This window comes from Capra hircus, chromosome 22, assembly GCF_001704415.2.
Source record: "Capra hircus breed San Clemente chromosome 22, ASM170441v1, whole genome shotgun sequence".
NCBI lineage: Eukaryota > Metazoa > Chordata > Mammalia > Artiodactyla > Bovidae > Capra > Capra hircus.
This window is the reverse complement of record NC_030829.1, coordinates 51,407,791-51,425,648: the sequence shown is the minus strand read 5'-3', so window position 1 is coordinate 51,425,648 and position 17,858 is coordinate 51,407,791. Positions and strand designations below refer to the sequence as shown.

Here is a 17,858-nt window from a genome sequence, read left to right as displayed (position 1 = left end):
GAGTGAGTAGCCTTGCCCTTCTCCAGGGGATCTTCCCAACCCAGGGATTGAACCCAGGTCTCCCACATTGCAGGTGGATTCTTTACCAGCTGAGCCACAGGGAAGCCTAAGAATACTGGAGTGGGTAGCCTATCCCTTCTCCAGCGGATAGTCCCAACCCAGGAATTGAACTGGAGTCTCCGGAGAAGGATAAATTAGAAACTTGGGATTAACATGCACCATATATAAAATCGACCCAGGAATCCTGGGTCAGGCAGATCCCCTGGAGAAGGAAATGGCAATCCACTCCAGCACTCTTGCCTGGAAAATCCCATGGACGGAGAAGCCTGATAGGCTACAGTCCATGGGGTCACAAAGAGTCAGACTGAGCGACTTCACTTCTTATATAAAACAGATAACGAGGACCTGCTGTAGTTCACAGGGAACTCTTCTCAACACTCTGTAATAACCTAAATGGGAAAGGGTGAAAGGTGGCACAAGGGTGAAAAATTCTGAGGCAGAGGAAAGGGTACCCCTTGTCACCATCTTCCCCAGGCCAGAAGCAACAAAGCATACCAGAGAACCAGCCAACACGCTCCATCCACAGCCTTGTGTACCCTCTCCATCCTTGACCCCTCCCCAAGGATGCCGGTATTAGGGATCCACATTTATAGGGACCCCAGATCCCCACTATGTCTGTTTCTCACCCAGTGGTGAGGGCCCAGCAACCCGGGTCGGCCCAGAGAAAACTCAGGCCCTGCCCAGGACTCATTCCAGGGCAGAACAGTTTCTGCTCCCGGGATGGGTAGGCATGGCAGTGGGAGTTGGACGAAGGGTCCCACCCAGACTTTCTGGGAGAGAGCACAGCATGGGGATCCGTAAGCTGCTGGAAAGAATACCTCACCAAGGGAGACCTGGGCACAAGACACAACATTAGGAGTGTTCTTTTTTTTTTTTTTAAGTATTTATTGCAGAGAATGTTGGACACAGTGTGACGAGTGGCTGAGTTCCAACAACTTCCATTCCAGGACGAGGAGGAAAAACGTCTGCAACAGGACCACGTGGACCGTCCCGGCTGTAAGTGGGCACCCGGCCAGTGGATGCTGCCCAGGCAGAGAGCCGGCTCGGGGTGAGCCCCTGCTGGGATCCCAGACCTCCCTCTGCCCCGTCCCAGTTCTGTGACACATTTGGCCCTGGCGGCCCTCTGAACAGAGAGAAGAGGCCTCGCTGGTTTCACCTCAGTGAGCCTGAGGTCCTGGAGAGGCGGTGACATCTAGATGCTCATGCCACTGACCAAAGGGACCCACTATGGGCAACAAGTAAGCATGGCCGGAAGTCACCAAGACTCCGGCGGCCACAGAAGCAAAGGCTGCAGTCCCCGAGTCCCAGAGGCAGCAGTGTGGCCCACTGGCCCCAGGTCTAAGGAGCTTGGGGCTCCGATGGAACGTCCGGCCACAGCCTGGTCCTGGGCATCTCCCAGCCGGGTTTGGCCAGAGCTGCTGCGGCACTTGAGGTCCTCAACCCAGGCCAGGGTCATGGGATCCTGGGGCCTGACTTCACCCAGGACCATCACCCATGGACAGTAGCACATCCAACCACAAATCCACACACGTTCTCACCCAGCCTCACAAGGTGCTGGCTAGTCTGTTCTCCCAGCTACAAAATGGAGCTGGAATCTACTGCCCAGCTCACCTCTCTGGGCCCCAGAGAATTCAGGGGCATGACGGCAGGCTTCCCGAGATTGTTTTCATCAGGCTCCTTAGTACAAGAATCAAAAGTGATGACAGGGCTGGGAAAATCCTCCCAGGCCAGGGGCTGACTCCAGCTCCTGCCTTTCCCAGGCTTCATCCTCCAGGTGGAAGTCAACGAACGCCAGGACAGGCTTTTCAAATCCTTCACAGCAAAGGCAGGTGTGGCCACCGGTGTATACACGTGCGTGGACGCCGGCAGCAGCAGTCGAGGTAGCCGGTGGCACAGCTGGGAGCGGAAGAGGGCAGCCTCTCCCTCGAGCACTGAGAAGGGGGATGCGTACAACAGCTCTGTCCTTATGTCTTTCTGTGTTGCACCAGCTTACATGTTGCACCATGAGGGCAGTGGGGGCAGGGGTGGCCTTGGCCACTGGCTCCCAAAGTATTCCAGTGTAGGCATCATTGGGAAAGAGTGACCGCCAATGCCCCCCTCCCTGTGTGTTTCTGGGGGTCCCCACATGCAGAAGTGAACATATTGCTTTCCCAAGCATCTGCCAATGCAGACGCACGGACCCCAGGGTCTAGCCCGTGGAGGGGGCTGCCTGCCGTGGTAGAGGCTCTTCAGCTCCTGGCAGGGTGGGCTAGAGAGGGTTTACTCCCGCTGACTGGGGCAGAAGCAGCTCAGGATTCCCTGAAGATCTTGCCTCTGGCTCCAGAAGTGGCTGCAGAGAGGGCAGCAGAACCTTGGCAGGGTCCCCAGGTCCACCCAGGTGCCGCAGCCTCGGTGGCTGAAAACATCACAGCAAGTGCTTTCCATTTCACATTTTTGGGGTTTCGTGCTTCACAAGGCCCCCCAGCCGGTGAGAGAGAACAGAAGGAGCAGGTGTGGGAGCCCTCTCACCAGCCAGGGGGCAGACGCGATCAGGCGAGCAATGCTCAGCAGCAGGTCAGACACCACGTATACAGCCCTGTGGCTGCCAACAAGGAAACAGGTGGGCTGGGGCGGGGCTTCTGGGTGCCACCAGCCAATCATGGCTCTGAGGGCGTTTTCTGGGCAGTGACTGTCACACAGACCAGTGGGCCTGGAATGACCGCTGTCCACAGGGATCAACGCCGGTCCGGGGGTCACAGTAGATGAGATATGGTCACTGGTGAGCTGGGACCGTGACGAGGGCTTCCTCCGGAGGCCGAGAGATGTCTACATTCTGCACAAAAATAGACACACAAGAGCACTGACCCTGTGCCAAGAAGAGACAGACACTGCTGTCTGCTCTGCTCATCACTGCAGCTGCTGGACTCACATTCTCACCCTGAGGAGCCCCAGCTACAGGACTTACAGCCCAGCCTTCCCTAAGAGCCGGGGGTTAAGAGTCGCTTGGCACATGGTGGGTGGACAGACACCAGAACAAAGGTGGGAGGGGGAGGGCACCTCCAGTTACCACTTGCTCCTTGCAGGCAGGTCAATGGTTACTCAGAAAGAGGCCACCCCCTCCTCCTGCCTCAGGTCTGGGTCAGGTGGGGAGAAACACCTAGCTGGGGATTATATCCTCATCAGGGGGGCAGGAAGGGGACCAGCTCCTGGGGATGCCCTCCTCCTGGCTGTGTCAGTGGGCAGATGTCAGATATGGGCCCAGCAGCCTGTAGGCATCTCTTGGTCTGCAGCTGATCTGTCCCTTGAGAGCTGGGGCCCCGGGCCCCCTGCATGTCCTGAAACCACTACCGCCCCCGCCAAAACCAACAGAGAACTCAAGCTCACTCAGGAGGCCCCCAGCTGGGCCTGGCCGTGGCGCTGGCTCTGTGTGGACCCCCAGGAACATGCCCACCACCCCAGCAGTGACCCCACTGCTACCTGAGGCCTGTCTCGGTGTGTGTTCACGGCTGCCACATTCAGGAATATGGACTCCACTTTACAACCTGTCAAAGGGAAGACGCACACCCATTTCCCCTCCTGAAAGGCAGCTGGGCCACAGGTAGAAGCTTCCCCCAGGAGGCAGCTTGGGGTGCTGGGGACCGAGCACAGCCTCAGCCTCACCCCAGACCTCCCACCTTAGGCATTTCTAGGTGCCCCCTGGGGAAGGATGAGGCACCTTGTCAGGCCCAAGGCTCCATGCCACTGTCCAGCGCGGGCTCAGCGAGGAGCCCAGGCACCAGGCAGCGCCATGCTGAGGACAAGAAGCCTACCTCGGGGGCTGAGGACGGTCCGAGGAGCAACAAGCTGAGCTCAGTGAGGGGTCATCATGCACAGTCCTCAGGGCCTCCAAACCACCATACCCAGCCCCGTCGCACACATGAGGCCAAATCACCATGGTACCAGGCGCTCAGTGCAAAGGGGGATGAGGGGATTAACACACATTATAATGACATTGGCTACCACTGAGCTTTGCAATTATTGCCCCAAGGACCCAACCGTGTATGGGGGTGCCTCTCCCAGTGCTAAAGGGGAAAAGTCAAGACCGAGGAGGTTAGGAAGCTGCCTGAAGCCTCCGCTGGCAGAGCCCAAGGCAGGGGCACATAGTCTAAGGTTCAGGTGCTAGGTGCCATGGGGCTTTGTGGGGGATTCTAGAAAATTCAGTAGAAAAGGCCTTCCTGTGGGTGGGTGATGGTTAAGGAAAAGATCACCAGGGGGCCACAGAAATCAAAACAAAAAAATTGAAAAGCAAACTGGGGTGTTATCCTTCAAAGAGAAAAGAAATAGCAAACTGGATCTTGCCTAGGAAATCCCATGGACAGCAGAGCCTGGTGGGCTACAGTCCATGGGATCACAGGAGTCAGACAGGACTTAGTGACTAAACAAAAACACGGACTTGGCAGTTTCTGTTACGCCCGTGCTATAAGAATCGAAATAATTAAAAGCATTATTTGTGATATATAGGAAACAAAAAGCAAACGGGAAAGGTGGTGGGGTGGCGGCAGGAGGAATGAGCTTCTAATAGAATTTTCAAGGGAGGGGTTTGCAGACAGTCGAGGAACCACGTAGAGAGCCATGCTGGTCACCAGGTCAGCGTGCGGGAAGCTCCCTTACCGTAAGCCACGGGGGTCAGCTTCAGGACCGTGTGCAGCGGACACTTGAGGTAGGGCAGCTGCTCTGTGGACACAGGCAGGGAGGGCTGACACTGGGGAGGACCAGGTGACAGTCCCCCGCGATCTCTCACACACCCCACCTCCCCCAGTGGGGTTTGCATCCACACCTGCCGCCTTGTCAAGGAAGTAGGCCAGGAGGCAGCGCATCACAGCCTGGTGGCAGATGACCAGCACGTTCTCTTGCCGCTCCAGCTCCATGATGACAGGCTCAAGTCGCTGGACTAGGTCCTCATAGGACTGTAAGGGCAAGCGGGAGGCGTCCCTCAGCCCAGCTCCGGGCATAGGCATGGACACGACCTGGGGAGGGGGCTACCTTCTCCTGAAATGCCTCGCCCTTCTGGAAGGTTGGGGAGGACTGGCAGTCTGACAAAGGGATCACCTCCCCAATCCCAGGGCCTGGTCCCAGTAGGATCAAGAGGGCAGGGCTGGGGTTCAGGCTGCATCCAAGGGATCACCTCCCTGCCTACTCTGGGCCGTTCACTGAACCCTCAGCTGCTGGAATTCACATGCTGGCCACTGATGATTGGTGGAAAAGACTGCTCCCTGGCTGCCCACAGCACATGATGTGCAAAGAATGAGCCTTGGAGGCAGGGGAAAGAAAGCCCTCAAACTTCCCACAGTGCAATCTGTCAGCACACCTGAGCTCCCAGGTAAAACCCTTACAGCCCAGTACACCTCCCAGATGCTGTGAGGGAGCCCATGGACCAACCTTGGGGCCTGGCAGGTTCAGAGCTTTACACTAGGAGACCCAGCGCTGGAGGTTCACCCCTGTTTGCACAGAGTGAGCAGTCTTTTTGGTGGGGGGGAATAAAGGCCTCAAGCTTGGAGCTGCCTTGCGCTCATGCTTTGATCTGGAATAACACCAACCTGATGTGTGTGGGTGCCCAGGGTTTCTGAGGGAAATCCTAGATTGATTCTTTCGGTAACTATCTTCCCTACCAGTTCCTCCCCATCCCCTACCCTGCCCTATCCTCTGAGCAGTTAGCTACTCTGTTTCTTTTTCACCCCACTGTTATCTGGGTGCTTCTAAATTTGGGCTCTGCCTCACAGAATGATGTGGGGAAACATTGATGCTACCCAGAGCTGTCCTGTCCCCAAGAACAGCACAGCCCGGCATTCGGACCAGAGGCTCCTGCATGAGTACGCAGATGCGTGTACACCCAGGGCTCCTGCATGGGTATACAGATGCGTGTACACACAGAGCTGTGTCTGTGGGAGGTGCTTTTGTTTGGCCACTGCCCCAGGTCACCTCCGAGCAGTGGAAGACACACAAGTCCCAGGTGACACTGTTTCTACCCAAGACCTGGGCTGCAGCAAGAGCCAGTCTGAGGGGAGGTTACAGGGGAGGTAACTTGTGGTGGCCACGACTCGTGGGGAAGGGGAACCCCTAGGTCTGGATTCAGGGCTGGGGGTGGTCTGGAGCAGCAGGGAGGATGGAGTCAGCCCATGAAGGGAGAGCAAAGATGGGGGCAGCACTCGCCATCCCCCACCCAAGGCGGGGCCTGCTGCCTGGGTCACAGCCAGGAAGTGACGGAGACCACACACACCCAGGTGGCCAACCTCTGAGGCCAGGCCCCTCCTGCTACCCACGCAGCCACTGCAGAGCCCCTCAGGGCCCTGGGCCACAGGCAGGCAGCAGGCGGCAGGGACTAAGCCCCCAAATCCCACCTACCTCCCCCTTGGGGTACCGGTACCGGTACTTGTCTTGGTCTCGCAGGGCAAACTCCAGTGGATAATGGTCCTGAATCTCCTCGTAGGTCATTTCCTCACAGACGCCCTAGGGAGACACCACAGTCATCACAGCGCCCACTCCAGGCCCGGGGGTCGGGGAAGGGCGTTTCCTGGGCTACGGGGGCTTCCTGGCCTGGAGGTTAGAAACCAGCTGGGAAGAGTAGGCCCTCTGGGAACACTAAGCAGGGGGCACTCTTGCACTTGGAAATAGCTGTCACGAGTCTTTTCAACCCACCCATCATACACCCAGCCAGCCAGTTTCTGCCATAAAAATACACACAGAAATGTTAACTAGGTGTCTTTTCTAAAGCGTCTTTGGTTTTCTGCGCTCTAGAAATGCTACACCAACACACGGACTACTGTCAGTTCAGTTCAGTTCAGTCACTCAGTCGTGTCCGACTCTTTGCGACCCCATGAATCTCAGCACGCCAGGCCTCCCTGTCCATCACCAACTCCCAGAGTTCACTCAGACTCAAGTCCATTGAGTCGGTGATGCCATCCAGCCATCTCATCCTCTGTCATCCCCTTCTCCTCCTGCCCCCAATCCCTCCCAGCATCAAAGTCTTTTCCAATGAGTCAACTCTTTGCATGAGGTGGCCAAAGTACTGGAGTTTCAGCTTTAGCATAATTCCTTCCAAAGAACACCCAGGACTGATTTCCTTTAGGATGGACTGGTTGCATCTCTTTGCAGTCCAAGGGCCTCTCAAGAGTCTTCTCCATCACCACAGTTCAAAAGCATCAATTCTTCAGCGCTCAGCGTTCTTCACAGTCCAACTCTCACATCCAGACATGACCACTGGAAAAACCATAGCCTTGACAGGACGGACTACTGCACAAGGTATAAAGTAAAGATTTCACTTGCGTCACTCAGGCTGTACACACACGCGCAGCATAGAGTATCCTGTACAAATGCCATTTTAAAACAAAACCAAAGAGCCCAGGAAAATGTGTGGTCTGACTGGTGTCAGTCTTCCAAGGCTCAAGCCAAGACCCAGCACACAGGCTATGTCTAGAGAGGAAGCAATTAAATGCCCGTAATAAAAAGCAGGTGTTTTATGGTGTGTGTGTGTTTGTTTTTTCCCCTAGACAAGGCCCTGGGGCAAAGTCGTCTATCAAAAAGGAAATATAAAGGGGAAATTTTATATCTGTAAATGCCTATATCAAAAAAGAAAGATCTCATATCACTAATCTAAATCTTCCACCTTAAGATCCTGGAAAAATAGCAAACTAAGCCCAAAGCAGGCAGGAGAACACAGTACAAATTCAAACAGAAATTCATGAAATAGAAAACAGAGAATAGAGAAAAGCAACAAAATCAACAGTTAGTTCTTCGAAAAGATAAGAGAAAACTCTTACTAGGATGACAGGAAAAAAGATAGTGCAAATTATTAAACCAGGAATGAAACAGGGATATTATTAAAAAGCTTATAGAGACAAAAAAAGACTATGAGTTCGAGCAAACTCCGGGATACAGTGGAGGACAGAGGAGACTGGCGTGCTGCAGTCCATGGGGTCACAAAGAATCGGACATGACTTAGTGACTGAACAATAATAAAATGCCAAGAAATGAGAAAACTTAGATCAAATAGGAAAATTCTTACAAAGATACAAAACTACATTGTGAGATGAATGTGTTCTCCCAAAAGACACACTAAAGTCCTCGACCCTGGGAACTGCGAATGTGACCTTATTTGGAAATTGTCTTTGCAGATATAATCAAGCAGATGAGGTCCAATGACTGGTGTCCTTTTAAGAAGGCCATGGGAAGACACAGGGAGACACACACAGGAAGAAGGCCACATGATGGGGGGACAGGGACTAGAGGGATGTACCAATAAGCCAAGGAATGTCAAGGATTGTTGGCAGCTACTAGAAATTTGGTAAAAAGATGGGCACTATTAGAAGGAATTCCCTGGCGGTTCTCATTGCCGAGGGCCCGGGATCAATCTCTGATCAAGGAACTAAGATCCTGCAAGTCAGGTGTGGCCAAAAGAAATGATTAGGGTGATGGCTCAGAAAGAAATGAAGGACAGTAGAGAAGCCTCTATTGTCCTAGAGAAAACATATATCATCGTGAACAGAATGTTGCTAGAAATATGAATGTTTAGGCATTTCCTTGGAGGTTCAGTTGGTAGGATTCTGCTTTAATTGCCATGGCCCCAAAGAGGAACTAAAGAGCCTCTTGATGAAGGTGAAAGAGGAGAGTGAAAAAGCTGACTTAACACTCAACAAGCAAAAAACAAAGATCATGGCATCTGGTCCCATCACTTCATGACAAATAGATGGGGAAACAATGGAAACAGTGACAGCCTTTATTTTCTTGGGCTTCAAAATCACTGCAAATGGTGACTGCAGCCATGAAGCTGAAAGACGCTTGCTCCTTGGAAGAAAAGTTATGACAAACCTAGACAGCATATTAAAAACCAGAGACATCACTTTGCTGACAAAGGTCAGTCTAGACAAAGCTATGGTTTTTCAGTAGTCCTGTATGGGTGTGAGAGTTGGACCATATAGAAGGCTGAACGTGGAAGCATTGATAATTTGCACTGCGGTGTTGGAGAAGACGCTTGAGAATCCCTTGGACTGCAAGGAGATCAAACCAGTCAATCCTAAAGGAAATCAATCCTGAATATGCATTAGAAGGACCGAAGCAGAAACTAAAGTTCCAATACATTGGCCACCTGATGTGAACAGCCAACTCATTAGAATAGACCCTGATGCTGGGAAAGACTGAAGGTAGGATCATTAGAAAAGACCCTGATGCTGGGAAAAATTGAAGGCAGGAGAAGGAAATGACTGAGGATGAGATGGTTGGATGGCATCACCCACGCAATGGACATGAGTTTGAGTAAGCTCTGGGAGATGATGAAGGACAGGGAAGCCTGCCGTGCTGCAATCCACGGGGTCGCAAAGAGTCGGACCTGACTGAGCAAGTGAACAACTGAACAGCCGTGAAAAGATGACTAACAGGTCACAGATATTATCAGCAGACTAGTTTCCAAACTACAGATAGATAAGGGGATCCAGAGCACCTAAGAAAATAATCAGATTAACTCCAAAGAAAAAAGAAAAATCCACGCTTCTCTGCAACACCAAGTGTTACAGCCACATTCATGTCCCTGAAAGGTACATATCAGATCTCTCACCTGAGTCAGGGAGCCGTTAGCTGCATGAGAAAGAAGTCAGGGCTGGAAACCTCCCAAAACTTCCACCAACCACAACTGATGAAAAGCCACAAAATGGATTAAAGAGCCTATAAACTGGGTCCCCAAAATTGCTTCCTCTTTCTAAAGAGTTCATCAACGCTAAAGAGCTAAAACATGGAGAAGGGAAGACAACCCATTTCAGCATTCTTGCCTGAAGAATCCCATGGAAAGAGGAGTCTGGCAGGCTACAGTCCACAGGGACACAGAGAGTCAGACAAAACTGAAGCGACATAGCACACACACACATATGTATACTCTACATGTTAAAAACAATTAAAAAAAAAAAAGAGCTAAACAGATTTAAAAAAATAAAACCATGATGCTATACTCTGCCCAATTACCGTAATGAAGAAAAAAAAAGCAGATGGAAACAAACAGAAATAATACATTCTCATAATTCCCAATAGAGTCAAGAATTGTTTTCCTGTTACTAATTTGGATAAGTATATTTCAGTTATTCCTTTATTTATAAGAATTCTACTTAAGAATGTCTTTGAAAAGCTGTAGGTAATGAACATTGGAATAATAAAAAACATTGCTTGCCTTCCAAATCACAGAAAAGATGATGTTTATACAGGGGGGAAAAAATGAAGAGACATTTGCAAGCCATTGGGTAAAAAAAGGACACAGACAGCAATTGTAATAATAAATATAAATGGGTTTAGATTCCTAAATGAAAAAAGTTCTCAGGTCAAAAAAATAAACCAAAGATATGGTCCTTTCATCTAAAGAAATGACATAAAGAGGTTAAAAATAAAAAGGAGTGGGGCTTCCCTGGTGGTTCAGTGGTAAAGAATCCGCCTGCTAATGCAAGAGACACAAGTCTGGTTTCTGATCTGAGATGATCACACATGCCGCAGAGCAACTAAGCTACCGGCAACTAAGGCGCCACAACTATTGAGCCTGTGCTCCAGAGCCTGGGAACCAGAACTACTGAGTCCACGTGCCGCAACTACTGCAGTCTGTGCACCTCGGAGCCTGTGCTCAGCAGCAAGAGAAGCCACCGAAAAGAGAAGCTGGAGAATCGCAACAAAGAGGAGCCCCCACTCACTACAGTCTCCTGCACTGCAGGCAGATTCTTTACTGACTGAGCTACAAGGGAAGCCTAGAGAAAGCTGGCACAGCAACAAAGACACAGCACAGCCAAAAATAAAATAGATTTTTAAAAAATAATAAAAGGGAGTAAGTATAGCCAAAACATATGGATGAAAAGCAAGGATGGCAAATTTAAACCAAAATGAGATATCGCCTCATACTCATCAGAACTGTCTGTCCAAAAAAACAGAAAAATAACAAGTGTTGGCATAGATGTGCAGAAATCAGAACCCTTGTGCACTGATGGTAGGAATCTATAAAGGTGGAGTTGCTGTGAAAAAAAATACAGCAGTTCCCCAACAAAATAAAAATAGAATTACCATATGATCCAGTAATTCCACTTTTACATATGTACCAAAAAGAAATGAAAGCAGTGTCTCAAAGGGACATTTACACACCCATGTTCTTAGCAGCCCTATTCACAATAGTGAAAAGGTGGAAACAACCCCAATGTTCATAGATAAAATGAAATGGATACGCAAAATGTGCAATACACATACAGCGGAACCATATTCAAACTGAAGAATGGGATCCTGATGTTTGCTACAACATGGATGAACCCTGAGGACACGATGACAAGTGAAAGAAGCCAGTCACAAAAAGACAAATACTATCTGATTCCACTCATGTGACACACTTAGAACAACCATACACACAGAATCAAAGAGACAGAAAAGGGAACGGTAGCTGTTAGAGGCTGAGTGAGGAGGAAAAATGGGGGCTACTGCTTAATGGGTACAGAGTTTCCATTTTTCAAGGTGAAGAGTTCTGGAGGAACTTTCTTGGTGGTCCAGGGGCTGGGACTCTGTGCTCCCAATGCAGGGGGCCTGGGTTCAAGCCCTGGTCAGAGAACTAAATCCCAAATGCCACGACTAAAGATTCCACATGCTGCAACTGAGAACTGGTGCAGCCAAATTAAATAAAAATAAAATAAATATATATTTTTTAAAGTTCTGGAGGTGGACAGTGGTAATGATTGAATATTATGAATGTACCTAATACCACTGCACTGTGTGTTTAAAAATGGTGATTGGAAAAAAATAAATAAATAAATAAAATAAAATGGTGATTGGGACTTTCCAGGTTGTCCAGTGGTTAAGACTTCCACTGCATGGGGCACAGGTCTGATCCCTGGTCAGGGAACTAAGATTTGGCATGCCAAATGGCACAACCAAAAAAAAAAAAAAATAAAAAGGTGGTTAAGATGATAAGTTTTATGTTATTTGTATTTTACAAAAAATAAAAGGAAAAAGAACACCAGAATGACAATATTCAAATTGGTCAAAGTATCCATGCAAAAAGTATTTTATAGTAGACAGTAACTATCCAAAATGAAGGCTGAGCCACAACGGAGTAACTGGTACCACATTTGCTCTGGGTCCAACAGGAACAATTAAAAAAAAATGAAAACAGACAAAATCATGCAACAACTGTTTGTAGACTTGAGACAACAGGCAGAGCAGGGCTATGATCCTCCAGAAGAGCCACAAGGAGCCTATAGCTGCTGCAACTTACTACACAGGCACTTCCTGGACTGCAGAGCAGAACATCACAGGGAGAGAAATAGAAGACACACAAAAAGGAACAAAACTGAAGTCTAAAATGTAAAGTTCACTGGATGAGTTTAATAAAAACAGAAGTAAAGATAAGCGAACCTGAAGACACAGCAATAGAAAGTACCCAAATGGAAGTTCAGGAAAATCAAAAGACTGGGAAACAATGAACAGAAGCTCGATGACCTGTGTGATTATCCCAGAGGTTGTATACACTATACCAGGTGGTCTAACATACATGTTGTTGGAGTCCAGAGTAGGAGGCAGGGTGGCAGAAAATGTATTTGAAGACATGATGGCTCAATTTTTTTTTTTTTCAAATTTCCTATTTAGAAACCCAGAAATCCAAGAATCTTAATGAATTTCAGCAGGATAAACATGAAGTAAAACATACCAAAGCATATCATAATCCAATTACTTAAAATCAATAATAAACAGACAATAGAGTAAAAGAAGATACATTGTATACAAAACAAAGATGAGACTGACTGCAAACTTCTTGCCAGAAACAATGTGACCCAGACGACAATGGAACAGCATTTTTAAATGCTCAAACAGAAGGCAGGCTCTGCTGGTTCCTCTCATTTGCCACTCCACATCTTTCGACTTTTCTACCTGCTCTCTGCCCCAGAAGACTGACCTCTGTGGACACATTGACAAGGCTCCCATGGCCACTAATTTCTTTTTGGGTTAGGCCATGGGGAACGTTGGCAGGAGGTCACAGGACGGAGGGGAGTCAAGCTGAGATGTTATTTCTGACTCCCTCTTATAGAAGTTGCTTTCAGCAGTCTAGGCCCTCACCAACGGTCCATCCTACCAGGCTGCCCTTTCCTCACTGCTCCCTGTCCCCAGGATCCTGTATCTTCTCTCTCCTCTACCCAAGGGAAGCAATGGTCCCTGTTGTTTGAAGGCTTCTATATCCTGCCCATTATCTTTGCAAAATGGTATATATAAATCTTTTCATAAATATATAAATCCTTTTATAAATCTTCCCTGAATTAACCTAATTAGAGTGGCCATCTGCTTCTCTTTATGTCCCACAAATTCTTAAGTCATGAATTTAAATCACTTTATAATAAAACATCAAAATATATACAGAAGAAAAGGTAAAATAAAGCTGTTGAAAATGCAAGAAAAATCAGCAAAATTATAATGAGTATATTTAACAACTATTGATTTATGATGATCAAATAGACCAAAAAAAGACAGAAAATTTGAATGATATAATGAAAGAAGCTGAAATTAATATACCCATGCATGCATCTCTTAGCCATAAATGTTAATACCACAAAGCTAATCTTGTGTCAACTAAACTTATACTTGTTTCCTTCTCTCTAGCCAATTTTGAAGAAATGGCTTTGAAAGAAATTACTTTCAAGAAAATGCCAGACGTGATTCCATTTCTTCTGGAATACTTCAATTTAAGACTCTAAAAGTTAGAAAGCTTCATTATCTCTCTTTCACATACACATACACACACACACACACACACATATGCACACACCCTGTTATTCTTCCGTATAATTGGATAACGGACATCTATTGGATACTGTATCCAACTAACAGGCCTTCCTTTCAAATGAGATATTTATAAAAATTTACCATATTCTAGGCAACAAAGAAAGCCTCTAAAAATTCCCAAAGGCTGAATTACAGGTACTGCACAGGGCCCGCTTCAATCCCCCTGGTCAGGGAACTAATATCCTGCAAGCAGTGTAGCATGGCCAAATAAATAAACCAGAAAATCACCTTAAATGCTTTCATTATTGAAGAAAAAAGAATGACAATAAACACATCGGTCAATAAACTTTAGAAGGAAAGTAAGGAAAAGGAAAATAACATTAAAGCAAAATATAAATGAACTAAAAAATAGAGAAAGAATAGAACTGATACAATCTGAGATCTGGTTCTTTGGAAATAAAAATTTCAATTAGTGACTAATCTCTGACACACCTAATTAAGAATAAAAACTGCGCAATATCAAAGGATGGGAACAGAGGTAATAACACCTGACACTGAGATGACTCTACCATTAGGTTCTAATATATAACTTACTCTGATGAACAAATAAAGTTTGAATAAAATAAACTATCCAGATGACTCAGGGATGGAGAGATAAATAGGAAGTGATAAAATAGCCACTACAGCTATACCTTGGAGATATTCTGGGTGTGGTTCCAGATCACTGCAATAAAGTGAGTCACAAGAATTTTTTGGTTTCCCAATGTATGTAAAAGTTACATTTACATTACACACTGTTAAGTGTGCAATAGTATTATGTTTTAAACAATGTACATAACCTAACTAAAAAATAAATTATCTCCAAACAAAATTGCTAAGTATCATCCAAGACTTCAGCAAGTCATAGCACTAAAATCAGAGATCACTGGTCACAGATCACCATAACAAATGTAATAATAATGAAGAGCTTGAAACGCTAAAGCAAACAAAAGCTTTTGGAAAAATGGAGCCGACAGACTTGCTGGATAAAGGGTTGCCATCAACCTTCAATTTGTAAAAAACACAGTCTCTGCAAAGTGCAATAAAGCAAAGTACAATATAACAAGGCCTTGCCTGTATTGTAAAAGCTTGATGGTAGATACATGGAGGTGGGGACACGATGCACCCTAAAATGACTCCCAGTGAGTCAAGCTCTTATTTAATCCCCTTCCCTGGAGAAGAGTACGGGCAGAATCAGTGACTGGCTTCTACCTTTTTTTTTTTTTTTGACCATGCTGCGCAGCTTGCAGGATCTTAGTTTCCTCACCAGGGACTGAGCCCATGTCCCCTTGCAGTGAAAGCTGGCAGTCCTACGCACTGGACCAGCCTGGAGCTGTCCCTCCAGGGACAGCCAGCATCATCCTCCCTGGCCTGGCACCCCACAGGAATGCTGGGCCTGTGGTCTCTCCCACCTCACAATGCCATGGATGCCCCCGTTCCCGTCCCCCATCTTTTCCAGCAGGGATGGATTCCGTGGCACGTGGCTTCATCGCCTTCCTCCCTACTCCTCACCTTCTCTGTCCCACATGCTTCCATCTTAGCCACATGGACACAATGGAACAAGCTCACATGCTGAATGAACGTTCTCCTTTTCCACAACTGCTGGGGGCTGGAGGACCACCCCCAGGACACAGACAAGGGCACCACAGAAACTCTCCATACCAGCTAACTCGCCCCCTTGGCTAACTCCCCTGGGAAACTTCTCCTTCCTTTCACTGAGTGAAACCTCCATGAGGTTCTAAGACAGGACTCTGACCACCTGCATCCCTCTCCCTTCCTGATATCCTGGAAACTGGGCCTCTGCTGATAGCTTATGGTGAACAACGTTAGATTCGTGATCTCCGAAAATATTTAGCTTCAGGACCAGGTACCAAGCTTGATCCTTCAAAAGCTTTTGTGTAGCTGAGTTTGAAAGCTTCTGACATAGACATCAGAAGCAGGACAAAGAATGCCCCCCTCGCTAATGTTAGCAAGGGAGTTATATACTTTTTAAATAAGTTATTACAATAAAGCAAAAGAATGTCTCAAGGTTAGAAAATTTTACCAGACCCACTCCCATAATATACATTCTAAGATATCAGGATTAGTCAGAAGATTTTTCAGGAAGGAGAAACTGTCCTCAAACAGGATACACTGTTGTCATATAATCCCTAGTACAGAGTTTAAACTGAGTTGTGTAATCATCAGTTTCCGGCTTAAAGAAAACCAAAACCATTTTATGTGACTAAGACTAAGGAATGTAGAAGAAAAAAAAACCCAGCTTGTCCTTTCCTCCTCCTTGAGACCCCTCTCTCCTGGGGGACCCCGGACTTCTTATCAACCTGCCCAGGCACTGACTCGCTCACTGCCATCTCTCAGGGCCTCCTGTCCTCATTCTCTCCCTTCCTGCCGGCCTCTCATCATCAGCTTACGCACGGCCAAGTATCCCTTGACTCTGAGCCTCTTGCCTCCCACTCATTTCCCCATCCAGTCCCACTGGGCAACAGCCCATTAGGCTCGCGCCAAGACTCCCAGTGGTCTTGTTACGACAGCCCAACGGTCAGCTTGGAGACTGGCCTCATTGCCCTTTCCTGTGGAATCTCACCCCACTGACCATGGCCTCCTCCTCTCTGCCTTGAGTCCCGTGACCCTCACCGGCCTGGTTTGCCTACCACCTCACTGGACACCTGTCCATCGCTTCCTCCACAGCCCCTTACACACCAAGTCTCCCTTGGGCTCTGTCCTGGGTCCCACTTCACCTCCCTCAGCCACCTATCCATTCCACAGTCTCAAGCACCATGTCTGTGGCGGATATACCCCAAGCCCCACCTCTCCTTAGACATCAGATTGCCTCCTGGGTATCTGCCATGGAACATCTCCCAAGAACACAACATCTTCCTCTCACGCACGACCTATTTTCCGAGCACCTGCGAAGTGGCGAATAAAGCAGGCATGGTCCGTGCCCTCAGGTGAGCGCCCCAGAACCCTCCCCAGTGGCTGGAACTCTGGAGCCATCCTGGAGGTGTTTTCCCTTTTTACATCCCTGGTGGGGTACCATCAGCCTCCATCTCTTCACCTGGATCTAGGTCCCCGGCGTCTGGCCCAGTTCCTTGCATAGGATGTGTGTGTGCTAATTCACTTCAGTCATGTCTAACTCTTTGCGACCGTGTGGACTGTAGCCCGCCAGGCTCCTCTGCCTACAGGATTCTCCAGGAAAGATTACTGGAGTGGGTTGCCATGCCCTCCTCCAGGGCATCTTTCCGACTCAGGTATTGGACTTACGTCTCTTAATTCTCCTTCACTGGCAGGCAGGTTCTTTACCACTAGCACCACCTGGGAGACCCTAGCATAGCATAGGCTCACATAAATATGTGATAAATAAGTGAGTAAAAACACCCCCCAGTCCTCTACTCCTCTCTCACTGCCACCACCCAAATTCCAGATTCATCTAATCAGGACACATCAAGCTCCCTCCTCTAGCTTTTCCGCTCACCTCATCCCAACAAAACAGTTCTATCAGGTGGGGTGATCTCTGTAAGATTCAAATTTGATCTCAGAGACTTCCACATCAGGCAATGGTAGACAAGCTTGTTTTAGACTAACCCTCACCCTGAGAGCTACTGGAAAAGCCAAACAGAAACAAATAAATACATCTGTTTGATATCATCCCAGAGCCATGAGGCAAAGAAGACCTGAGGGGACTTCCCTGGTAGCCCAGTGGCTGAGAATCCGCTGTGCAACGCAGGGGGACACCAGCTGGATCCCTGGTCCGGAAAGATCCCACACGCTCCAGAGCAACTAAGCCTGCGAGCCACAATTGCTGAAGCCTGACGCCCTGGAACCCACGACCCTCAAGAAGACAAGCAACTGCAGTGAGAAGCCTGGGCACTAGCTAGGGAAGAGCCCCCGCTCTCCGCAACCAGAAAGCCCAGAAGCCCAGCGAAGACCCAGGGCAGGCAAAAATACGAAAATAAAAAAGGAAATAGAGTGTTTTTTTTAAAAAGAAAGAAAATCACTTGTCTTAAAAAAAAAAAAAAAAGACGTGA

The 17,858-nt window shown here is 48.1% G+C and overlaps 1 protein-coding gene across 5 annotated transcripts in view; it reads right to left on the bottom strand.

Annotated features, from left to right (window-relative positions):
* The window catches only part of PFKFB4 (6-phosphofructo-2-kinase/fructose-2,6-biphosphatase 4), a 39,180-nt gene continuing 22,246 nt past the window's right edge, over positions 925-17,858 (bottom strand). For all 5 annotated transcript variants that reach the window (XM_018067018.1, XM_018067019.1, XM_005695991.3 and 2 more), the window contains exons 10-14: positions 6,421-6,525; positions 4,856-4,985; positions 4,690-4,752; positions 3,517-3,581; positions 925-2,872 (exon numbers count right to left, since the gene is read on the bottom strand). In XM_018067018.1, the coding sequence (XP_017922507.1) occupies positions 2,813-2,872; positions 3,517-3,581; positions 4,690-4,752; positions 4,856-4,985; positions 6,421-6,525 (423 nt within the window). In that variant the 3' untranslated portion in view covers positions 925-2,812. The remainder of the gene's footprint in view (positions 2,873-3,516; positions 3,582-4,689; positions 4,753-4,855; positions 4,986-6,420; positions 6,526-17,858) is intronic.